The sequence below is a fragment of the Pecten maximus genome, chromosome 4, assembly GCF_902652985.1.
Source record: "Pecten maximus chromosome 4, xPecMax1.1, whole genome shotgun sequence".
Classification (NCBI taxonomy): Eukaryota; Metazoa; Mollusca; class Bivalvia; order Pectinida; family Pectinidae; genus Pecten; species Pecten maximus.
In genome coordinates, this window is record NC_047018.1 from 40,954,446 (window position 1) to 40,981,174 (window position 26,729).

At 39.2% G+C, this 26,729-nt stretch overlaps 1 protein-coding gene across 1 annotated transcript; it reads left to right on the forward strand.

The window, feature by feature from the left end:
• The first annotated feature begins 5,768 nt into the window (after positions 1-5,768).
• LOC117326540 (monocarboxylate transporter 9-like) lies at positions 5,769-11,027 on the forward strand. The gene is made up of 4 exons (XM_033883296.1): positions 5,769-5,980; positions 7,339-7,539; positions 8,082-8,351; positions 10,948-11,027. Exons 1-4 carry the CDS (start codon positions 5,779-5,781, stop codon positions 11,025-11,027), a joined length of 753 nt encoding a protein of 250 aa, XP_033739187.1. The 5' UTR covers positions 5,769-5,778.
• The last annotated feature ends 15,702 nt before the right edge of the window (positions 11,028-26,729 follow it).

The window sequence follows — 26,729 nt, forward strand, 5'->3', positions numbered from 1 at the left end:
GAAAAAGTCAGTCCCGATATGTTTACTATCGTAGTTTGGGTCTTCAGAAAGGGAAACTTGACTTCCGTCGACATTCACAGATGGGCTGATATGCATAACTTCATAACACTAATTATAATTTGGTAAGTTGAATGATAAAGATACATGTACATGTAAACAGCGCTAATCGATGGCGCCGGTCACTCTATATCGCTTATAACGACAAAGCGCTGCGTCGTATAAACCTGACATCCCATTGAATAGCTGACTTTAATTTATTTGAGTTTGAAAATAATAAGGTAACACAATTGAGGCTGAAATACATCCCGGCATATTAACAACACAAAAAAGGAATGGTTACATTTTTTCATTAAAAACTAACTAATATAAACCTATCTATTAAACAAACTATCGTATATGTTATACTGCGGTGAAGTTATTACTTCTACTGAATGTTTTACGTTTTAGTTGGATACAATTTTAACTATGTGTATACTTTTTGTATATAATCATGTACTACCAACGGTGGGTAAGCTTGTTTTCCCATTCCATAAAAAATATTTGTATATGCATTGATTATTTTGATTAATGAATAAATATTGTTTAAACTAACTATGTGTATACTTTTTGTATATAATCATGTACTACCAACGGTAAGTACCGATATTTGTATATACATTTTTTGTACCCTATGTAAGGTAGAGCATGTACGGCGGGTGGGGAATATGTGTATTAATGTATTATATGTAGCGTAAAGAAAATAAATAAAAAAATGATATTTAACATATAGTCGGTTTCTCCAGATCAACTGGAGACTCATATATCTCAGTGACTTTTAATAACACAACAAATTAGATAAAACTACACCCAAGATTGTTTAAACACAGGGATTTGGTATTTGATCTACGGTCCATATACATTGCAGTGGCGTAGGAAGTCGTCAAAAAGTGGGGGGGGCAAAATTTTGTTTAACCTTAAATTTTACACACTAAACAAATCGTATGCCATCTCCGCAAAATTAGCCAATAATTATCATTTCAACATCCCATGATAGTTTTGATAATTTATGTAGTACAAAATAAGTTATTTACGCAAATCAGAATATATATATTAAATATAGCAAAACATGAATCACCAGGCCCGCCCAGGGCGGGGTCCAGTAATTTAGTAATAATGCGAGCGCCGTAGGCGCGAGCCGATTTTTTTTCCTTTTTGCGAGAGGTCTGGGGGCCGCCCAGCGGGTCCCAGGGTGGCGAAGCCCCCCTGTAGATCTGCAATCGAAAGGGGGGCCAGTAATTTAGTGATAAAGCGAGCGCCGTAGGCGCGAGCCGATTTTTTTTTTGTATTTCCTCGAACCTGTCGGTAATAAGTATCACTCTATTCACGTTAAAACCGCGCATTCTTCTTCATGTTGTGTTTCTGTCTTTTTTTCTCATTATGAACTCAATTAACTTCACAAATTATCATCAACTTATTGAATCTATGTGATGAAGTTGAGCAAAATTTCTTATAAAGATATAAATATTGACTTACCAGGCTGTTGCACAGGTCTGAGGATTGATATACTAGTATAAAAGTCGGAATGTTCCGGATGTACAAGATAAAGTTTTTATCGTTGCCTTCAAGAAAACATTATCGGTCCGGAAATATACAGATATTTATCGAAATGAATATATAAATTCGTGTTTTATCCCCTTTTTTAGATTTTGGATGTCAAAAAGTGGGGGGGCAAAAAGATATGTTTGCCCCCCCACTGAAAAAAGTGGGGGGGCAATTGCCCCCCCCCCCCTGCCCCCCCGCTTCCTACGCCACTGCATTGTATGTATAATAGTATTGACATGGGGCACAGAGTACACTTTTTTAATTTACTGATGCTGACACAGGGTACACTATAATTAATTATGCTGGCACAGGGTACACTATAATTAATTATGCTGACACAGGGTACACAATAATTAATTATGCTGACACAGGGTACACTATAATTAATTATGCTGACACAGGGTACACTATAATTAATTATGCTGGCACAGGGTACACTATAATTAATTATGCTGACACAGGGTACACTATAATTAATTATGCTGGCACAGGGTACACTATAATTAATTATGCTGGCACAGGGTACACAATAATTCATGACGTTGACACAGGGTACACTATTACTGATGCTGACACAGGGTACACTATAATTAATTATGCTGACACAGGGTACACTATAATTAATTATGCTGACACAGGGTACGCTATAATTAATCATGCTGGCACAGGTTACATGGTGCATATCACTAAAGTTGACATGGGGCACAGAGTACACTTTTTTAATTTACTGATGCTGGCACAGGGTACACTATTACTGATGCTGACACAGGGTACACTATAATTAATTATGCTGACACAGGGTACACTATAATTAATTATGCTGACACAGGGTACACTATAATTAATTATGCTGGCACAGGGTACACTATAATTAATGAGGGCTTTACCGTCCTACTACCAGCCACGTGCATATGGGGACGGATGTCAAGGAGATACCAACAGTCAGGGTCATATGGGAACGGATGTCAAGGAGATACCAACAGTCAGGGTCATGTGAGGACGGATGTCATGGAGATAGCAACAGTCAGGGTCATATGAGGACGGATGTCAAGGAGATACCAACAGTCAGGGTCATATGGGGACGGATGTCAAGGAGATACCAACAGTCAGGGTCATATGAGGACGGATGTCAGGGAGATAGCAACAGTCAGGGTCATATGAGGACCGATGTCAAGGAGATACCAACAGTCAGGGTCATATGAGGACGGATGTCAGGGAGATACCAACAGTCAGGGTCATGTGAGGACGGATGTCAAGGAGATACCAACAGTCAGGGTCATATGAGGACGGATGTCAGGGAGATACCAACAGTCAGGGTCATATGAGGACGGATGTCAAGGAGATACCAACAGTCAGGGTCATATGAGGACGGATGTCAGGAAAAAACCAACAATCACGGGTTTTGCTTTACATAAGAAATTTCAATTTCAATTTTCAATTTGTTTATTAACCTTGAGCTTTACAGCTCATCAATACAAACATTTATAACAATTCATACATTGTTCAGTTTGTGGGCACTGCATGATAGCAGTGTAGAACAGACAAAATAAATTGTATTGTGGTATTCCTCTTATTTTACGGGGCTAATATTTCGCGATTTCACGGTTGTCGGACCTAGTTCTTAGGAACTAAATTTCTTGCAATCTTACATTTCTGTGAACATATCATACAAATTTCCGCGGTTTCAATTAAGCATTGAACTGTTTTTGTATGGTATTTATGATATATTTGAATGCCAGAGCTTTGCAAGCAAACAACACAATGTGCGATAGCACATTATGATTTGTTTGCTTTTTAAAGAAAAATTAAATGCTATAATTCATATCTAAAATTCATAATTCCCGCCTTACCGACAGTCAGCAGATTTTTTGTCAGTCGTTGGAACAGCCGGAACATCGTCGTGTGCTTTTTGGCAAACAAAATAGTATATGGAAAATAAAAAAAAAAAAACTCAATTTTGTTAATCATTTTATTATCAACGTATTGCGCAAATGGCATATTTTTTTATAACAAATAATGTAGACAAAATAATCAGTCGTTAAACTTAATTATCCTGGATATTGTAGTTCCGGTTCGTGTTGTATTAATTCGCTGATAAGTGTAGCACGTGATGCATGGCATTTAAACGTACATCAATGCCAGAGCTCTCAAACAGACTATATACTGACAAGGCCAGACAAATGTAAATATTAATCTTTAATGATCGTGAATAAAGCGAATAATGACGAATTTTCTAGACAGAAATATGGTATTGGTGTTAGTATAACACTTCATTGTGATGTGTGTATTGAAGCATTACAAAATGGAATCAGTTTGATGAGTGGCATTGAAAATTATTCAAATATTGATAAAATGAATGCCGTTCAGTGTGCCCCTTCAAATGCCATGCACTAAATTTTTACACAATTGAACTTGCTTGTAACAAGCATTTGTCTTGCCTTAAAAATTAGTCTATGGAAATAACTGATATTTTGTATAATAGTCTACATTTCAAACAAAAAAGAACGATACTTTTGGTTTTAAATGTTCAATTTAACTCTGGACGATATTTGTGTTGTGTCACGGTTCTTTTTCTATACCCGGCATTGCTTAACTTTCATGCAGGAGTTAGAAGACTAACACATCAATATGCTTGATCTTTTCCAATGTAGGTGCGTTAAGATTTTACTTCCGCTTTAACATGTACAAATGTATGTTAACTATGACAATGAAAACGTCCATGTGACACTCTATGCCAAAATCAAAGGTCTTTTAAAGATATTTATCATGTCGCTGACCTACAGCCGTCATATGATATGCAGGTGCATGGATGAGAATCCGCATAACGTTTTTACTGTTTACATTTATGGAACATCACACTACAGCTACATACGAATATCCTGAAGATATACATCTACATGGTAACACATTGCACGAGGAAGCTATTTGTTCATCAATTTACGGAATACAGGCAAGTACATAACAATTTCAATTAATAATGATGTATTAGATACTTTGATCTTTGAACTATAGCATTGTCTATACATGAAATTGTCCCGGGAATGGACTTTTCCATCACAACACAATAATATGAAACAAGGGTTCCCTCTCAACATACGAGGGCTGATTGATAAGTTGTGAGCCTCGTATTGAAAGAGTACTGAAGGATGTTCTTTTTAAGTCCTACTATTCTCTGATTATATAGGGCCGTGTACCCATGGACTAGTCTCATTTGGTTAATTACCAGGTAATATCGACGAGGTAGAGCTCAAAACAAAACAAGCGGCTTTTTTTCAAAATGGACAAAATCGGTTAGGGCTAGGGTGAAATAGTCTGTCCTTGCCATGGCTGCCATTCACGATTGTGGATTTAAATGGATTGAGTATCCGCCTTATTCACCTGATCTCGCTCCATCAGACTTTCACCTATTTCCAAAACTGAAAACAGATATTTCAGGCACCTTAACCCTAACCCTAACATGCAGTGGATGACTTTCTAAACAGTCAAGAAAAGGAGTTCTATAAAAGTGACATTGGGGCCTTTAAACACCACTGGCAAAAGTGTATAGATACTGAAGGGGATGTCAGGCAAAATTCAAATCCTTCAATATGAGGCTCACAGCTTATCAATCAGCCCTCCTAACAAGGCCATTATTGGTTTCGCAAATCACCTTAATATGGACTAATTTCATTATGTATTTGTTTATGCATCACCGCCTTAGGGCCTGACAACGTCGGCCATTTTTTGTCTGGGTTCACCATGACAGTAAAAAGGGACGTAACTCAGGCGTTCAGAATCAGCGTCGCGTCGTAGAAAGACAAAACAGCTGTATGATGCTCTCAATTAGTATTAAAGTATTGATAGCATTGATGTCTTTTGTACAATATTATTGAATGATAACATTAATTCCAACACACATATTGTTGTTTTCTTTTTTCGTCAAATTCGTGATCGAATTTTAATCCCGTACTTTTCTAGCCCAATATCATATACCATACAAAACGTTATCTAACATCATGTTGACCATGTTTGATGACAATCCTATTGAATGGTAACATTAATTCTAACTCACATATTGTTGTTTTTTGGGGGTTTTATTTTTCTTTCTTTGTTCGCCGAATTCTTGATCGAATCTTAATCCCGTGCTTTTCTAGCCCAATATAGTACACTATCTAACATCATGTTGACCAGGTTTGATGAGAAATCTGTCCATCAGCGATGTCAGAAGTGACTGTTCACGCGCCGGACGGTGGATGGGGATGGTTGGTTACATTTTCCTCCTTCATGTCACATTTCTTGATTGATGGAGTGTGTTATACGTTTGGAGTTTTCTTTCCGGAGTTCCTTAGATATTTCGGAGAAAGCAAAGCCAAAACGCAACTGTTAAGCTCAATAATGCTTGGAAACTATTTTGTTTTTGGTGAGTATGACAATTGTTTTGTTTGATCTCATACAACATTTCTTCATTTTAGCTTTTACAATATATATACCAATAAATAATGTCTTTCTTCAATGGTGTCATTCAAGATAAGAGGGTGACGTTACTTTAGCAAAGCGAGTAACAGATAACCTTGAGATGTGGATTTGTACATTTTAACAGCAACTTCCTTTTATGTTGACGACAGCGTTCTATTTCAAGCATACTAATATGTATTTCCCTTCCATCTGAAAAGAAATTAAATAGAATCCTAAACTAAAGTAAATGAAGCTGCCATACTTTGAAAACATTTTACTATCTACAAAAATGTCAAATCTGAATTTAGCTTTAAAATTTGGTCCGAGTTGTATATCCGGTCACTTTCGGTCAACCCTGTACATAAAATGACACGAAATGCTATTTACGTTTGTTGTCTTTATTCTCTGTGCGTGGTGTAAACGTAAAAAAAAACAAGTGCATCACATACACGACTCATAGGTTTGTCTCATGCCAAGTTTACAGCACATTTGTTTTCAATACTGCATACATTGTACGCATCATCATTGGTTAAAGTAGTATTATATAGAACATTATATTAGACATTATATTCACACTGCTGGTAAGGACCTTGATTGATTGGTTTGGTTTGTATTGTTTAACTTCCTATCAGCATATTTAGTGATTTGAGGACGTCTACACAAGTGCAGCAAAATAATACGCCACATTGCATTTTGTTAGGGCCAGTTGTCAGTGGCTTGGTCAACACATACGGAAGTCGGCGAGTGGCAGCAAGTGGCGCAGTTATCGCTAGCAGTGGGCTCTTTCTTTCATCCTTTTCACAAAACTTGGACGTCATGATAATCTTTTACAGCATAATAGCGGGTATCTACAAATTTGAAGTTAATCAGTAGTGTCGTAACTTAAAAATATTTGAAATGACAAGTAAGCATACACTTTGAAGTTTGTGCAGAATACAAATGTGGTATATATATACTAATTTACATGCTGGGTAATAATTATAAAGTATTTTGACAATTAAACTAATGAGGTCAAGCATATATATTCAAATACAGAAACATAATATAAATGTAATTCCATTTATATCAAAATCAAGAAACATACATGCATTAAACAGCACAAATTACTGGCATTTGATTAAAGATCTTTTTCGACAATACATGCCTTTGTTTTGTTACTTGGCATACAGCACAGTATTACACGTTCATTGTTAGGTACGTTTTGTATCCAAAATACGAATGTATAATCGATACAAAACAGTTCATGAGGACACTTAATACGAAAACATACCAAACAACACATTTATAATATAAGGTGTGTAATCGTTTGATCAATTTTTACAGGTATTGGATTTAGTATGATGTTCTTACCGTCGATCGTAATGATCGGTATATACTTCGAAAGACGACGTGCCATGGCCATGGGACTGGCTGTTTGTGGAGCAGGAGTTGGCAACTTTGTATTTGCTCCGCTTGGTAAATTTCTTTTGGAAGAATACGGCTGGCGTGGAACCATGTGGGTCATTTCTGCTATCATGCTCAACGGTGTGATTCTCTCCTCTACCTACAGACCACTGGGAACTGAGCGAAACATCAGACAACCTTATCAAACTAATAGTCATCAAAACGATAAGATAGCTGAAAAGAATTCCTATGTGTGCTGTCAACATACATTGTCTTCTATCAAAGACATGTTTGACTTTTCGCTTTTTCAAAGTCCAACAATGCTGATTTATGCGACATCACATTTTGTCATCCTGCTTGGTATGTAGATATCAAAACATGCAGTCTTGTTTCAATCCTCCTTCCAATTCTGTATTTTACTGACCCCAAACCGCTCCTCCCAATATAGGTCAACGCATATTCTGTATCATAGGTCGAAAGATGGGTAAAAGAGGTTGAAGTGCAACGTTGATATATACAAACCCATGGCTACCGTGATTCCTTCTTTACTAGACAGACATCATTAACAACATGCAGTAAATATACACAATTAATTATTGGCTGTGTAAGAGTATTTAAAATTTTTAAATGACTACTAAAAGACAGTTTTGCATAATACATAAATATTTTATGATTTGTTGCAGGTCTTTACATTCCGTTTAATTTCCTGCCTGCCTTAGCTGGCGATCTCAATATGTCTGCCAATCAGAGGGCATTTCTGATTTCATTGGTCGGTATATCTAACACTGTTACACGTGTTCTGGTTGGCTACGTGACGGACAAACCATGGGCTAACACTCTGATAATCATCAATTCTGCCCTGTTAATAGGTGGAGTATTTACCTGTTTCGTACCATTCTACACCACTTTTGTTGCCCTTGCAATCTATGCAGTCTTGTTTGGAGCAGTCATTGGTAAGCCAAAGTGCACGTGGATGCCAGAAATGGGTCACGTTCAGTCAACTTGTGAAACTTTATCCCAATTCTGACCTTGGTAACATTATATCTTCCTAGGTCAAAATTCCTTACTTTATTCTGGATATTTGTAGTCTGGAGATCAAAAAAATCATGAGCGCTTGTATTTGTGCCCCATTCTTATGTTTCCTGTAAAACATGTATCAATTATTTGCATCTTAACTGATTTTAATTGAGATAAATTGCAATGTATATATTCGTTGTAGTGTTTAATAGTGATTGCACTGAAGAAAACAAGAGATGCATGATGGAAATAAGTTCATATTTCGAAACACTGTAACTGTATATATGTCTAACAGCAGTATTTGCCTGTCTGCGAAGCATACTTATTGCCGAACTATTGGGGGTACACAGACTCAGCAGTTCATTTGGAATTCTGGGATTAAGCATGGCAATATCTTCATTTGTTGGGTCGCCTATTGCAGGTAGGAATCATGATAAATGAAATCATTATGGGTTATATCATTATATGACAATAATATTGAATTTCAAACACCAATAAATGTCTACAAATTTGCAAACAAATTAGTCTTGTACGTTTCGTTGGACACAGAGTTTCTTAAAATCACCAATAACTGGATGTGGATACAAACAGTTTCTTCTGTAGAGTTACTTTGTGGTAAGATCTATAGTTCAACGGCTTGTCTAAAAAAAAAGTCATTCTTACAATGATCACATGTCTTAAAAATAAGATATATGAGCATTTTTATTGATTGAAAGCATTCCCTGATTCAATATTATTAACATCTGTCATTGTCTAAACGAAATAGGTGTTTATACGTGCAAAAGTCAAATCTTGTCGAACACAATATGCCATGCTCCTTTTTTTCTTTTCTTATAAAATGATCAAATTTAAGTAGGACATGACATATATCGAAGACAGCAAGGAAATTAGATCCCAATTGTCAAGCAATTGTCCCTAAACATACAAAATGTACTCATTACTGACTGGAGCGTTGGTTGCATTTCCTTACAGGAGCATTGTCTGACATGAGTGGAAATGATAGTCCAGCCTTCTACTTTAGCGGTGTCTCTCTTGTACTGGGGGGCTTAATCTGCCTTCCACTCAGACGAATTTCAGAGTGGGAAAGACATAGGATGATCGACTTCAAAATATCTGATACATTTTGTGTTGATCCGGAAGAGGAAACAACAAATGAAGAGCTATTATATACAAGGAGGTCATCTCTAGACACCATAGAGGAAGGCTGATATTTACCAGTAAGTTATTTCGAAAATAACGTTGGAAGACGCCGGATGGGATATAGTTTTATAGTATAACCTTGTTTTGCCCTTGTATTATATGGGCAGTCATAAATTTTTGATATTATGTACTGTATAACTTTTTCATAAATGCTGCAAAAACATCCTAAGCGTTCTGACAAGAAGTGGCAACAGTTTTTTTTCGTGGTCATATTACTCATTAAGTTATTTGTATGAAAAATGTACCAGCTTCTTTATCAAGTTTGTGTTTATTTTACTTGACAGATACACCCGTGTCACCAAAGTTGAATCCAGTTTGATGGAAAGAAGATGCTTCGAACTAACTTTGCAAGAAAATCATTGCACAAAATAAATTACAAAAAAGGGAAAAGTGTTTGATGGAATAAAAAAGTGTTCAATATAAAAAAAAAGATATATCGTTTGATACAGCGAGTAGAGTTGTGATTTGACCATGCATTTCTATGTGTCTGCATTTGCAAGGCAAGTCAAATGAACGTTTCTGTGACCGTAGTCGATGATGAATGCTGTTCGTCTTCCGTCGTAATTTATTCTTGAAATGGAAGTAGTGTGATACTGAAAACTTGTGGAAAATGAATTAACAAATCCATTTTGTATCCATCGATCTATGCACTTCAAATCAGTATTCAATGTCCTGTAAAATGAAGCATGTCATCATGCAAATGTTGTCATGATCATTAAACGCAAACCAAATGAAAAGCCATGCAGGTGTGAAAAGTTAAATAAATAAATAAATAAATAAAAAAGTGTAATTAATACATTCCCTCTGGTGTAATATGATGTTATTCCATACTAAGAGGAAGCAAACAAGAATCATCCTACATTATCGTCAATATACAAAAAGCATTTTAAACTAAAACTGTATGCGGATGGATGTATACACAATGACATATGTATAGCTCATAGACAACTTTTACAGAACAATAGGCAATTGATAGTGAAAACCATTTATATATGGCCCCTAATAATACATGCACCTGTGTATTTAATTGTTATTGGTTTACAATAGGAGTAGTCTGCACAAGATTCGTCCAAATACATGTACCATGTATATGGTTTCGTTTGGTTACCATGGCACCCAAATTATGACCACTTCATCAAGTTTGAAGGAAATTTATCTAAGGACATTACCTATCACACAAAAACCCGTGTATAGTGACCTCGTCACCGTGACAACCAAGTGTTCTGCAATGCAAAGCGCAGATGCATATCTAAGCATATGTAACTTTGTCAGCAATGTGTGTTAAAGGGCCATTGAAAATTTGCTAAAATATTAATTAATTATGTGTAACAGGAAAGAGAGAAGTGTGCCCTAACCGGGGATCGAACCAGAACCCTCGGCTTACTAGTCAGCCGTTCTACCGACTGAACTGAAGAGAATTTAGAGAAGCTAGAAGGTGACCATATCACTCCGTACACTATTTACAATTAAAACCCAACACATATGTCTACATTTTGATAGAGTAATGATGTTTTATTTGGTTAGTTCGAACATTTTTTAATCGTAAACCAAGTGCCAACAACACTGAAATCGATTACTTCAATATGGAAATGTATGGCATCACAATAACAAAAGTTTGTTAGATAGCAACTGTCCCGATTTCCCCACATAGTGTAAGCAAACATAAAACAACTTTTTTGCTAATCAAGGGGCCATTACCTCGCACAATGAAGTACAACAAAAGTGGCTACACTAAAAAGCATTTATCCTTGTCACCAAAATTTGAAGAAAATCGCCCAACATTTGTTGCAATTATTGCACAGAAACGGCAGAAAAAGGCTTTTCCAGTAACCAAGGGGCCATAGCTCCGCGAAATGAAGCAAGAGAAAAATGTTCAAACATTTGTTGCAGTTATTGGCCGGAAACAGCTAAAAAAATAAGTTTCCGGAAAACAAGGGGCCAGAGCTTCGCAAAATATAGTCCGACAAAACTTCTAGAAATGAAGTGTGTCTGACAGACAGCTGGACGGACGGACGGACGAACCCATGTAAGTACCCTCCGCTTCGGTGGGTAATTATTAGATGGAAACATTAAAGGCACAGACAACCATATTAGGCTATAACTCCATAGAAAATAAATAAAATAAGTTGTGTTATCTCAATTGTCTTATCTCTCATGGCAATAAACATTCCTATGAAGTTTTGAATTCGTCAGAAATTCATCAAGTTATTGAACTGTCCCAGCAAAGCTACAAAGGGTCCTAGCTCTGTAAATAACCTCAGTATGAATTTGTCTGAGCTCTCCATGACAATAAACATGTCTGTGAAGTTATGTTAATATGTTGATAGTTACAGTTATTGAGGGAAAATCAATGGGTGTCCAAAGGGACACAATACAAAATGTAACTTTAAGAAAATGGGAGGTAACTCAACCTGAGAAATCATCTCTGTAGACGGACGGGAATATGGTACGTATGGTGGGATGGGTTTATGGGGCGCCGTTTTACTATTTATTCCCATTTGGTGATATCACCTATTCCTTTTTCAAATAAGTGATATCACCTATTCGAATAGGTGATATCACCCATTCGAATAGGTGATATCACTTAATGAAACGAATAGGTGATATCACTCATTCGAATAGGTGATATCACTTAAAAATATTCTTAAGTGATATCACCTATTCGAATAGATGATATCTCTATAAAATTCTTAAGTGATATCACATATTCGAATAGGTGATATCACCTATACTATGGGGTGTCGTTTTACTATTTATTCCCATTTGGTGATATCACCTATTCGAATAGGTGATATCACCTATTCAATCAGTGATATCACCTATTCTAATAGGTGATATCACCAATTCATTTTTCAAATAAGTGATATCACCTATTCGAATTGGCGATATCACCTATTCGTTTCATTAAGTGATATCACCTATTCGAATGAGTGATATCACCTATTCGTTTCAATAAGTGATATCACCTATTCGAATGAGTGATATCACCTATTCGAATGGGTGATATCACTTAATGAAACGAATAGGTGATATCACTTATTCGAATAGGTGATATCACTCATTCGAATAGGTGATATCACTCATTTGAATAGGTGATATCACCAAATGGGAATAAATAGTAAAACGGCGCCCCATATGGGTTGGGGATGGGGGGCTTGGGGTTTTACTTAATTACTGTGTTGAAAACCAATGTCATTTTTTACATTTTCAATGATAAATATTTTTATATGGAATTATGATTATGAGGCCAATTTTTTTTATGAAATAAGCAAGGATTCATCGAACCAAAGGCGAATTGCACATGTCCAATCTCAATCTGAGAGGGTGTACTAGAAACTTCTATTTTTCAATGGGTCGCAATCTATTTCCAAAATCATTTTATGATTTTTGGTTAATTTTTTCACGATGAAATCTTCCACCAGGGTCAATTTCCAAATTAACACCGGGTCAAGATAATTTAGTATTGGTTATACCATATATAGTTTATGAGTTCTTCAGGATATAACCCACGAGGCACGGATACATATATGTAGGTTTCATTTATGTTAAAAAAATTATTGACATTATAATTATAAGGTGACTTGGTGTAGAAATCGCTAGTTTCCCATAATATTACAGCTGCAGTTTCGTGGAAAGGTAACAAGGTGAATGATACATTCTTTGTATTATATATAGTACGTAGTATATCACATGATAATCACGTGATCTGGGGTTTTGTAATCAATGTTGACGCTATATTAGTGCTACTGATACGAGTTAGTATCTCCATTTTTAATGCAGTTTGGAACATCACTGAAATGTGCTTGAATTTAGAAGGAGTGTAAACAGTTCATTCAAGGAAACTTACGTTCTATTTCGACCAATCGGTTTTGAGCGGTCAGTTCGGTCAATCTTTTCGAAAAATTGATTCCGGATAATTGCTTTTGAAATCGTATCATCGAGAAAATGTGATGGTGAAGCCTAACTTTTCTTAGGACAAATGCCTAATGTGATGCGGAATAAACACATGAAATGAATAACTAACCGTGTATGTGGTCAATTTTACATGTGACACGAGTGCAACAGTAATACTTTTTTACCCGCAACAACAAAGAAATACTAACTAGAGGAACCAAAAGCGCGCACACTTGGAAATCCGGAAATAAAGAAATGGCGATAACGTTAACGTAGAACTACAAGGCATAGATGCGATAACGTAGCTCTGGACGACGGACGGACACTTTCTGAGAGATGGTCGTCGTCGTCGTCTGCCGGAGAGCAGAGTAGGCAGGGTATGAATATTCGTTCTATACATGGCAGTGCTCAATACACAATTTTTTCACTATCAACTTCACTATCAACATCATCAAGTCCCTGTGTATAAAAAGAGCACAGGTTTCCGTTAGCCCTCTATGGACATCTTCGCTAGCCAAGGCTTCTGATTACGTTCGTGTAGTGTAACGTAATCAGAAGCCTTGGCTAGCGAAGATGTATATGGAGGGCCATATCCAGAGTATACATGTGTGACGTGTAAGGGGTTCGTTACCAAGTCACGTCTTGGGATTCGAGATATTTACTACATATTACCCTAAGTACAATATATATATATATGTGTTCTGCTATAAGAGCGTAACGCCGCCCGGGCGTAAAAACAATGAGTATGATTGTATCCAGTGGTTGTCTGACCACTACGTAATTATCTATACTACTAACAACAGGGATTCTGAATGCCGCTACCGCGTTACTAGTAAAACCGCTGCAATACGCACTCTGCTAGAGTCTGTGTATATGTTAACCCACGCATACAGCACCAGTCCGTCCGACCGCCGTTCTCACTGCTGTCTGCAGCGAGCTCCTGTATGCGCACATATATACACAACAACCCGACCGCTAGCTATACATCGGTCAGCCTCCCAGAGTTACCTGTACACTGAACTGCCAACAGCGCACTACCAACAGTCAACTGTCAGGCTCCTTATCACTGCTGTGATAATACAAGTACAGTACCGTAACCCTGTCAATCCGCTAACCTCACAGTGTGTTAGTATTCCAGCCTTATTCAGGCCCACACTGTTTTCTATGTATTGTTATGCTATATAATTATACAGCAGAAAACCTACCAGCGTTGCTTGATCTTCTCTCCTCGAAATCAGAATCAGAATGAAACCCGAGCAGCTCAGCTCACCTGTATTTATACTAACGAAAGTACCACGTGATTACAGATATCTATGTCTTTTACATGTTTTACTGGGACGAAACGTTGAAGCTTCTGCCGGACGAGGTCTACTTTAGTTTTCCATTTCCCGCCAAAAGACCTACTTTCGCTTTCCGTTACATTACCCACGCCTCCGGGTATAAGTGTCCCCACATACCAATTATGAACAAGTGAAAGTTTCATGAATTACATTTTATTAAACAACTATAAGGACTACTTGCTCCTTAAACAAATGTCTTTTGTTAACTGTTACTGGATTTGTACACTATTCTATTGACCTAACTATACTACAAAGTCGCGGTGCCAGCTCGGAGGATGTCTGCTGCGGCGCGGGCGACCATGTTCTGGTCTTAGTCCCGGGTCAACGACAGTATCGACATCAGTGTCCTCCGCTAAGTCCTGGCATTCTGGAACGGTTTTGTGTTCCGATAACTCAAGCCCGGCCTCATCTGCCTGGTGCTTTGAAGTTTCAACTTTCTCCTCGCCGCGTAGTACTTGTGACCGATGACGCCTCATACGGTCTACATGTATAACCTGTGGCTTTCCGCGGTACCCACAAGGTATCTTGCATGTAACGTCTGTGCATTTCCCAATCACCTTGAATGGTCCCTGCCACATGGACGTTAGCTTCCTGGATTTGCCTGGTTTGACTCTTGGAAAGAAGACAAAAACACTGTCATTTGGCTTGTACTGGTTCCAGTAAGCCTTTTGGTCATGATATTTCTTCTGCCTCCTCATTTCGCCATCGGTATGCAACCTCACAAAACGATGTGCTTCTTCCATGCGTTCTTGAAGTGTCCACACCCATTCATTCTGAGGTATGGATTTGTCGTCTACTGGCATCTCATATTGTATGTCGAGTGGTGTTGTTACCTCTCGCCCCAACATCAGGTAATTTGGAGTGCAACCCGTGGTTTCTTGTTCCACCGAGCGATATGCCATGGTCACGTACGGCAGCATTTCATCCCAGTCTGTGTGATGTTCGTTGACAAATGCACTAAGCATTGTCACCAAGGTTTTATTGAACCTTTCCACCATACCATCACTCTGAGGATGATACGGTGAAGTACGTGTTTTTCTCGTACCAAGGAGTTGGCACATCTCTGCAAATAACCTGCTCTCAAACTGAGCGCCTCGGTCAGAATGGATCGCGTATGGCATGCCGAACCTTGTTATGACCTCCTCCACTATCAGAGTCGCAATAGTGGTTGTCTCCATGTTAGGCATTGCGAAACATTCCATCCATTTCGTATAGTAGTCACCAACTACTAACACATGCCGGTTGCCGTTTCCTGTTTCAGGTAAGTCAGTCAGTATATCAACGGCTATACGCTCCATCGGGAAACCTGACTGGACTATTTGCATTGGCGCTCTATTCTTCCGAACTGGATTTTTGCGCCTGGTGCAAATTTCACAGCCGGCAACATACCTCCTAGTATCCCCTTGCAGACCGGGCCAGTAATACCCCTGCCTTATCTTACAGAGAGTCTTCCGAACTCCTAAATGCCCTGCAGTTCTACCGTCATGGTATTGTTGAAGTATGTCCCTTCTCTCACCAAGTGGTACTACCGCTTGTAACGTTGTATTGGATTTGTCTGAGACCCATCTTCTGTATAAAACACCTTTATCCAATACGAGCTGATTCCATTGTGACCACAGGGATTTGATCACGAAGTTCTGATTCTGGATATCCTCAAAGGATGGTTTCTTGCCATCTTTAAGCCATTCTATTACAACACACAGGTCTTTGTCGGCTGCCTGTCGCTGTTGTATGACGGAAGATGTTTCCGATGAATGAGGTCCAATGTTCTTGCTGCTGACAGCTACTGCGGTATTAACTACACCCCGGGACTGTTCCTCACAATCCGAACGATACCCACACTGCTTGCATGGGATACGGCTAAGGGCGTCAGCATTGCCATGATGGACTCCACGCCGATGTTCGATTCTCATGTCGTAGGTGCTCAACACTTCTAGCCATCGGGCAAGTTGGCCCTCCGGATCTTTGAAGTTAAGCAGCCACCGCAGAGAGCTATGGTCCGTGCGCACAAGGAATGCTCGACCGTACAGATAGTGTCTGAAATACTTCACGAAGTGTACTACTGCCAAAAGCTCTTTCCTGGTGACGCAGTACCGTCTCTCGCTCTTGGTCAATGTGCGGCTGGCGTATGCAAGGACCATTTCCTTACCATCAACACGCTGTGACAAAACGGCTCCCAGAGCATTGTTACTGGCATCAGTATCCAGAATAAATTCTTTGTCAAAGTGTGGATGTCCAAGAATCGGAGCTGTCACCAATCTGTTCTTTAAGGTATCAAATGCGTCTTGGCATTCCTTGCTCCAGTCAAACGCCTTGCCCTTCTCAGTGAGCTTATGCAAGCATTTGGCAATACCCGCAAAGTTTTCAATAAACCTTCTATTGTAACTGCACAGGCCCAGGAATGACCGAAGTTCCGTTACACTTGAGGGTTCTGGCCATTTCTTCACGATCTCTGTTTTCTTGGGGTCTGTCTCTACCCCCTTGTCGGAAATTATGTGGCCAAGAAACTCAACCCGTTTGGCAAACAGATGACACTTCTTGGTTTTCAACTTTAGCCCTGCTGCCTGAAATCTATCAAACACTCTCTCCAGGTTCAACAGCATCTCATTGAATGTTTTACCTAAAACAATCACATCGTCTAAATAAACCAGACATATGTCCCATTGTAACCCGGCCAAGACAGATTCCATCAGCCTTTCAAACGTGGCTGGTGCGCAGCATAAGCCAAAAGGCATCACCCGAAATTGAAACAAGCCCTTTCTGGTGGTAAATGCTGTTTTTGGCTTATCTCTAGGGTCCATTGCAACCTGCCAATAGCCTGAGTAAAGATCAAGCGTAGAGAACCAATGGCAACCTGCTAACTTATCAAGCGAGTCGTCAATCCGCGGCAGCGGATATGCGTCCTTGACAGTTACATCGTTAAGGCGACGATAGTCGACGCAGAAACGAGTGGTTCCATCTTTCTTTTTGACCAATACCACACCAGAGTACCATGGGCTGGTTGAGTGTTCAATGACTCCCTTTTCCAACATATCCTCTACATGTTTGTCTACTTCCTCTGACTGATGCACAGGAATGCGCCTCATTGGTTGTTTGAGAGGCCGCGCGATACCTGTGTCTATTTGGTGTTTGACTTTGTCAGTACGTCCGAAGTCAGCGTTTGTGGCGGCAAAAACACCTCTGTACCGGAATAATAATTCCTCCGCCTGGCTTGTTTCCTCTGCGCTTAAATGAGTCTTTGATCGTTCCAGCAACTGCTTAATGTCTGGTCGCTGTTCACCCACTTCCTCCGGGTCTGTCTTCCGTTGTAAGCATTCTCCCTCTGTCGCCTTAGCAACACAAGTACCCGGGTAGATTGTCTGTGGTGTATCAGCCGTATTCAATATACGGATCGGCACAGTAGGCTGGTATTTGACCAGAGACCTGGCTACTAGTGCTCTATCTGACTTCAGGAAACTTTCTGATGCCTCAAGAACGAGATCATTTGTTGGTTCCAATGTGCCATCGGGCACTATGATACGCCCAGGAATTATTAATTCGCTGCGCGCTGGGAGTTCCACTTTAGAAGTCACACTCACTCGGTAACAACCTACTTTTCCTCGAAATTGGGTAGGCACAATAACGCCGTCCATCATCATCTGACTCTTGTCCATGTCTACACTGCAACGATTATCCATGAGAAAATCCAACCCCAGGATTCCATCAACGTTGATCTTGGCTACAACCGCATCTGTCATCCTCTCGTTGTTGCCAAAGTTCAGCGAGAATCTACCTTTGCCTTTAACATCTAAAGGCTCTCCGCTGGCTGTAATGATTGTCTGGGAAACTTGGTGTAATGCTGGCCTAGCCATCATTTTCTCATAAAGTGAGGTCGAGATAAGCGTAACGGTTGCCCCAGTGTCCAGTAGTAGGTTAGCCTTACTGCCTTGAATGGACACATTTATGAACATACCAGCCTCCTTAGTACAAGAGGCAGCTCCAACTGGACGTGCATCATCGCTATCACTGGTCGTGGCGGGGACCTGTTTGTTGGAGTTTTTCTTTAACTTGGGACAATTGCGCTTGATATGCCCCTCCTTGTTGCAATAGTAGCAACGGAATGTTTGGGTGCCTTTAGTACCACCGTTCTCTTTCCTTGGTCGCTTACGTTCTCCAGAAGCGGTGCCAGACTTCAGGTTAGAGACATCCTTCTGCAATGATTCCATCTGTTCCGTCAATGTCTTTATCATGGACTTCAGCTCGCTACCAGCCGTACTGTCCTCATTCTCGTTATTTTCGGTAAGAGTTTGACGCAGAAAACCAGTACCGTCATCCTTACGTTTTTCTGCTCGCTTAAATGTCTCTAGCTCTACCGCCAGCTGTACAGCTTCATTCAGGGTCTTTGGTCGGCATTGCTTTATTCTGATACGCGAATCCCCGTCACTTAAAGCATCAATAAACTGCTCTTTGGCCAGTGTTTCAAGCACATCCGCTGGTGCTGTAGAATACGCAAGTGTCGTTAATCTGCGTATTGTCTGTCCTAACTCTGGCAACGTTTCCCCAGCTTTTTGTCTTTTTGACCGTAATTGGGCACGGTACAATTCAGTCTGGTGAGGTGGCGCAAATCTGTCCTCTAGAGACTTAATCAGGACAGAGTAGTGTTGCTGCCGGTCATCAGGCAAATTACCCAGTACTCCCTGTGCTTGTCCTCTCAATGATACTGCCAAGAACAATCCTTTCTGTTCCATAGTCCATTGGTTAATACTGGCACACGCCTCAAAATGTGACTGGTAATCGCGCCATGAGCCGGAGCCATCGTACGTCGCGGGTTTTATATTAACAGTTTTTCTCCCGGTATCCGTACGCTGCTCTACACGGTAGCCCCTGCTAGGACTGTTATTACGATAGCCATCCTGTGGTGCAGGACCAACTCCTTGATACATTTCCGTATCATACTGGCCAGCACGCCCTCCATCCTTATCGTAATTTCCGAAATTCGGGCTACTATAATAGTCGGTATAGTCCTTCCGACCACTGCCCGAGTTATCCATCTCCTGTCTACACCCATCTCCGGTCCGGGGGCCATAAGGTGTAGAAGTAGTGAGCGCTGTGTTGGTTGCTACACCGCTATCCAGTATTTGAGAAAGCTCCCCACGAAGTTTCTCTATCTCAGCCTCAACAGCTTTACTATCGTACCCTCCTTCAGCCATTTTAACAACAATTAGCAATACAGCAAAACACTGTTATTATATATAAAGTACAGCTTTTATCTAAAGCCAAGGGTAAAAAAATACATAGATTATCGGATCCCCACCTGCTGCCACCAAAATCTTGTGACGTGTAAGGGGTTCGTTACCAAGTCACGTCTTGGGATTCGACATATTTACTACATATTACCCTAAGTACAATATATACATATATGTGTTCTGCTATAAGAGCGTAACGCCGCCCGGGCGTAAAAACAATGAGTATGATTGTATCCAGTGGTTGTCTGACCACTACGTAATTATCTATACTACTAACAACAGGGATTCTGAATGCCGCTACCGCGTTACTAGTAAAACCGCTGCAATACGCACTCTGCTAGAGTCTGTGTATATGTTAACCCACGCATACAGCACCAGTCCGTCCGACCGCCGTTCTCACTGCTGTCTGCAGCGAGCTCCTGTATGCGCACATATATACACAACAACCCGACCGCTATAGCTATACATCGGTCAGCCTCCCAGAGTTACCTGTACACTGACCTGCCAACAGCGCACTACCAACAGTCAACTGTCAGGCTCCTTATCACCGCTGTGATAATATAAGTACAGTACCGTAACCCTGTCAATCCGCTAACCTCACAGTGTGTTAGTATTCCAGCCTTATTCAGGCCCACACTGTTTTCTATGTATTGTTATGCTATATAATTATACAGCAGAAAACCTACCAGCGTTGCTTGATCTTCTCTCCTCGAAATCAGAATCAGAATGAAACCCGAGCTGCTCAGCTCACCTGTATTTATACTAACGAAAGTACCACGTGATTACAGATATCTATGTCTTTTACATGTTTTACTGGGACGAAACGTTGAAGCTTCTGCCGGACGAGGTCTACTTTCGTTTTCCATTTCCCGCCAAAAGACCTACTTTCGCTTTCCGTTACACATGTATGTTCCTGGAATTTGATATTTGCGTTTGTTAATCAGTTATAATAAACCTCTGTGGAAGGAAAGTTGCATGTCATTATAACAATAATATGTAGAGAGGGGGCTCTTAAACACATTTCGAAAATATTACAATATAGAGAGCAATAAAAATAAAACAATTACATGTACAAGTCGATGTTCATGATATCGACTTTTACCTATTTGAACGACAAATGTCGACATGGCGTTGATCATAGGGACAAGTCGTGCAAAGGATGTCGCGAAAGTGCAAAGTTTCCTGTTGTTTAATTAATTAAGACTGTGTTTTATCGCAACAAAAGAAGGTCTAAATACATTTCCTTATCTTTGCGGTACCCTGTGAAAAACAGCTGCACAGGCAGTTTGCTTGTCAGTCTTGATAGAACGGGGCCGTTTACAGGGACTCCTTATATTTAATGGCCAGCCCGATATCAGGCCTAAACTCTATATAATATTGTTATTTCGTGTCATTTATGGCCTAAACTCTATATAATATTGTTATTTCGTGTCATTTATGGTCTAAACTCTATATACATTGTAATATTGTTATTTCGTGTCTTTTATGGTCTAAACTCTATATAATATTGTTATTTCGTATCATCTATGGTCTAAACTCTATATAATATTGTTATTTCGTATCATGTATGGTCTAAACTCTATATAATATTGTTATTTCGTGTCACTTATGGTCTAAACTCTATATAATATTGTTATTTCGTGTCATGTATGGTCTAAACTCTATATAATATTGTTATTTCGTGTCATCTATGGTCTAAACTCTATATAATATTGTTATTTCGTATCATTGATGGTCTAAACTCTATATAATATTGTTATTTCGTATCATTGATGGTCTAAACTCTATATGATATTGTTATTTCGTGTCATTTATGGTCTAAACTGAGCAACATAAAAATGTATAAAATAGCCTATTGTGATTTGCCCTTATTCATCTTCTGATAATTGTGTATAAATGATTCATTAGCTGATCACATGCAGAACAAAACTGTCGTTCATCCGTCAACTTTTAACTTCTTCTTAATAACTGCCTAGTATTTGGCAATAGAGAGTTCTGCTACGTATATTATGACGTCAAAAGTACTATGACGTCACAATACCTTGTTTCTATGTACGTTTCAACCATTTCACGAAAGCAGCTTAATCTCGACTAATCATGGGATGCTCATACGCTAAGACGCTCGAGTATGAGCAGAAACCAAAGAGAGGGCGACTGAGGGCGCTGTTCGGACGGGATCACAGACGTACCAAGGTAATATAAGTAAGATAGTCTTCAAAAAGCATGCCCTATAGTCCAACAAGACAGTGTCCTATAGAACAGATACATTTGCTTAGCTACACTTATCAGTATATTTGAATCTCGCATATATGTTGAAAGTATTTTAAGCTATGGTTGTGAGATATGGAGATCGTCAAAGGCAAATGACATTGAAAAGGTCCACACTTATTTCAAATTATCAAGTTATCGTGTTAATTGACGGACGGCGGACGCCACTGTATTGACATAAGCTCACCTTGATCCTTTGGACCAGGTGATGAGCTAAAAATGAATAAAATTATTTTTTCAATTATTAAAGTTAAAAAATGACAATAAAGTAATTTTCTGTGATATACGTTTTAAGTATGTATGATGTAAAAACTGTGAACTACACGTCGCACAGGTGATACAGGTAACTTTAGAATCTATGACTTCTCCAAAACAGAATTTAGTCTTACCTGTACTTAGTGCCTATTGTTCTCTATTGTTCCTACCCCAATGCTAATCTAAGATAGGTTGGCTAAGTGGGAAGACAACATTTTACCATTACAGTACATCTTAATTCTTGTATTGAAAAAGACGGAACTCCGTTATATCAAATACCATAAAACGGTTACTTTCAATATTCACTTCAAGTTAGTATTCTATATAGCCATTTTTTATCATTAAATGATTTGCTATTTATTGAAAAAAATAACTAACTATCATTCATCACTCTGCAAATACAGGTACAAACAATCCGTATCGGAGACCCTGTTGGTGTAGCCGTGAAATGAAGGAACTCCGATGATAAATCTTAGGCGCAAGACAGAACAGACTGTGTTAATGCAGCTCAGGCAGGAAGGGATCATACCTAATACGGGATCCGGAGGCGTGGCCTTCACGGTGAAATTTAACGATGAACCCCCACAAGAGTCAACCTCTGAAGACTATCGCCAAATGCCTGGGGTTCCGCAATATACAAGGGACAACACAAAACCAGTTACCTCAAAGCCACGACTCTTGTCGCCTCTTACCACAAAAAGCGTTTCTAAGTTACCTTCCCAGAAACGCGAAGCGAATGCCGAATACTTAAAGAATGAAGCATTACGAGGAAAAGGCAAAATGGCGCGATTGTCTGAAAGCAGACGTGAATTAGCAGCAGCCAAAAGGGAGGCAAAGGAAAAGCGAAAGCGCCAACACTTGGAAGCCAAGATGATGAAAACGACAATCCAAGAAAATGGGGAAATTAATATTAAGATGAATGTCAACGAGAGAATTGAACAAGCGCGTCTCAAAAGGGATTTAAAAGCAGCGGAAAAACGATCAAGAGTCAACGAAAAATTGGCCAGAATTCCAAAGACGGAAAAAACCACCAAGATATCTACTGACGAGAGCTTAGAGCGGGCTCGACAGAATAGAGAAAAACGGCTGGAAGGAATGAGAGAGAAGTGGGAGAAGAAGGAGAAAAAAAATGAAGAAATCAAGAAGAGTCGAAGGTTAAATACACCCGCAGCGTCTGTACCAAAAATAGAGATGTAAACAATGATATATTAAATGTGAATGACGATGATGTTTATGATGATAGTCACGTGGTGGTAGGGATGATGATAAAGCGAAGGAGGATACAATTTGATAATAATGATGATGATGAAGCGGAGGAAGATAAAATTCGATGATGATGACGTTGATAATGATGATGGAGAGGAAGGTGATAAAAGATGATGATGATGATGTTGATAATAATGATGATGAAATTAAACTATTATTTGCCACTCTATGTTTTGGCTTTTTTCGTCTTTAGGCAATATTTTTACAATAAAGTTGGTCTCAGCAAAATGAACACATTGTAATCCTCAGGAGTCGGTGAATACTGCTAGGGTCATTAATCGTAATGTTAGAACAATGACTTTACTGTTCCAAGCTCTTAAAAATACAACCTTAGGAGATTGACAGAACTATGCATTAATTTATCAAATGCACGTGTTCAAATCCGCCATGTTGTTTTCATTAGACATTTGTGGAATTCACAAGGTCACCTTTACTATCCACGAGAAATCTTTGCCAACAACGTCTTCACTTTAATCGGATTAAAATAAGCTTCACGCATTGGTCAATTAAGAGAATACCTCAAACGAGTTCTTGTTTCAGAGTGCAAAGGTCAAGGTCAGGTCACAAAATTATATTCAGACACTGTTGGATGCACATAACAAGATATACCAGTATTTATTTGACCATTAGCCCACCCATATAGATCCATTGCCGTTCGGTTAAAATGAGTTTATAAGACCAATGATCCTGCAATGCCATCCGTTAACAAAGTTGACCCTTTGGGCCAAATACAGGATAATAACGACATTAAATTCATTATACTCGGCACACAGGGTTGGGGACCCCTATGGCTTTGGAAGTAGGTCAAGGTCATTTATTTGAACAAATTTGGAAGTCCTTCCCCCCCAGAATAGTACTGGCCCAATATCATGACCCTAAAAATCTTGATTATTGAAATGGAAAAGCGAACGTCGCAGCTGGCGTAAGCTTAAATGTCGTTTTTGTAAAACGTTTTCTAAAGATGTTGACACTATTTTCTTCATGAAATCCTTTCCTTTGATTTTAATTATCACTAATCTGCAACTAATGAAAATTTAGATTTGACTTGGATGCTATATAGGACTCCTCTTCATTCCAGTAGTTACAGGTTATTGAGAAGAGATCGTCTCAGGATTTAACACATAAAAACCCTAGCCCGAGTTTCTTCTGGCCCCGACACCAGACAGTGTCAGGGCCAGAGGGAACTCGGGCTAATTAAACCCTTGTGGATTTGAATTTAGGCAAAGACCATTCGTACAAACAAACTTAGCTTTGTATAGTGATACTAGTACATTCAGACACACCACTGATTCCAAACGAGAAGTCGTTTATACCAATTTTAACAGATTTCATCCAAATTAGGTCAGTCATTCATTCTACTGGCCTCATATCATGACTCTCTGGACCTTTTGGTAAAGTCGTTTAGTGATTTAAATAGATATTACCCAGCGATTTTGAAATTGGGTCAAGGTCATTCATTTAAGTAAACTTCATATCAGCATGCAACCGACAAGATATCATGACAAGAGATCCCAGAGGGATCTTGGCGCCCACCATTGAATGATCTTCATAGGTTCCATGTCAGATTGATCTTTTCTCTACTTTTCCCTTCATTTTACTAATCTGTGCAAATTGAGACATCCCTCCAGTACTTTTCAAACAAGGGAATCCTAGCTATATAAGAAATTTGAGATTTAACGATAATGGCTGTTTGTTTGCCAGGTTGTTTTCAGGACAGACTGGTCCAAAAATGCAATACAAGGGACCAAGGGGAACCTACTTATGAAATTTGAGAAAGATCCATTCAGTACTTTGAGAAATAGAGATAACAAACTTCAATTGTCAAAATCCAAGATGGCTGCCTGTCGGCCATATTGTTTTCCAATTGATCTCAAAATGCAATTAGCATAACGAGGCACCAAGGGGAACCTCCATATGAAATTTGAGAAAGATCCATTCAGTACTTTCTCAGAAATAGCGATAACAAACTTCAATTGTCAAAATCCAAGATGGCTGCCTGTCGGCCATGTTGTTTTCCGATTGGTCTCAAATCGCAATATGCATAACTAGGCACTAAGGGGAACCTATATATGAAATTTCAGAAAGATCCATTCAGTACTTTCTCAGAAATAGTGATAACAAACTTCAATTGTCAAAATCCAAGATGGCTGCCTGTCGGCCATGTTGTTTTCCGATTGGTCTCAAATCGCAATATGCATAACTAGGCACCAAGGGGAACCTACATATGAAATTTGAGAAAGATCCCTTCAGTACTTTCTCAGAAATAGCGATAACAAACTTAAATTGTCAAAATCCAAGATGGCTGCCTGTCGGCCATGTTGTTATCCGATTGGTCTCAAAACGCAATATGCATAACTAGGCACCAAGGGAAACCTTCATATGAAATTTGAGAAAGATCCCTTCAGCACTTTCTCAGAAATAGCGATAACAAACTTCAATTGTCAAAATCCAAGATGGCTGCCTGTCGGCCATGTTGTTATCCGATTGGTCTCAAAACGCAATATGCATAACTAGGCACCAAGGGAAACCTTCATATGAAATTTGAGAAAGATCCCTTCAGCACTTTCTCAGAAATAGCGATAACAAACTTCAATTGTCAAAATCCAAGATGGCTGCCTGTCGGCCATATTGTTATCCGATTGGTCTCAAAACGCAATATGCATAACTAGGCACCAAGAGGAGCCTTCATATGAAATTTCAGAAAGATCCCTTCAGTACTTTCTCAGAAATAGCGATAACAAACTTCAATTGTCAAAATCCAAGATGGCTGCCTGTCTGCCATTTTGTTTTCCGATTGGTCTCAAAACGCAATATGCATAACTAGGCACCAAGGGGAACCTACATATGAAATTTGAGAAAGATCCCT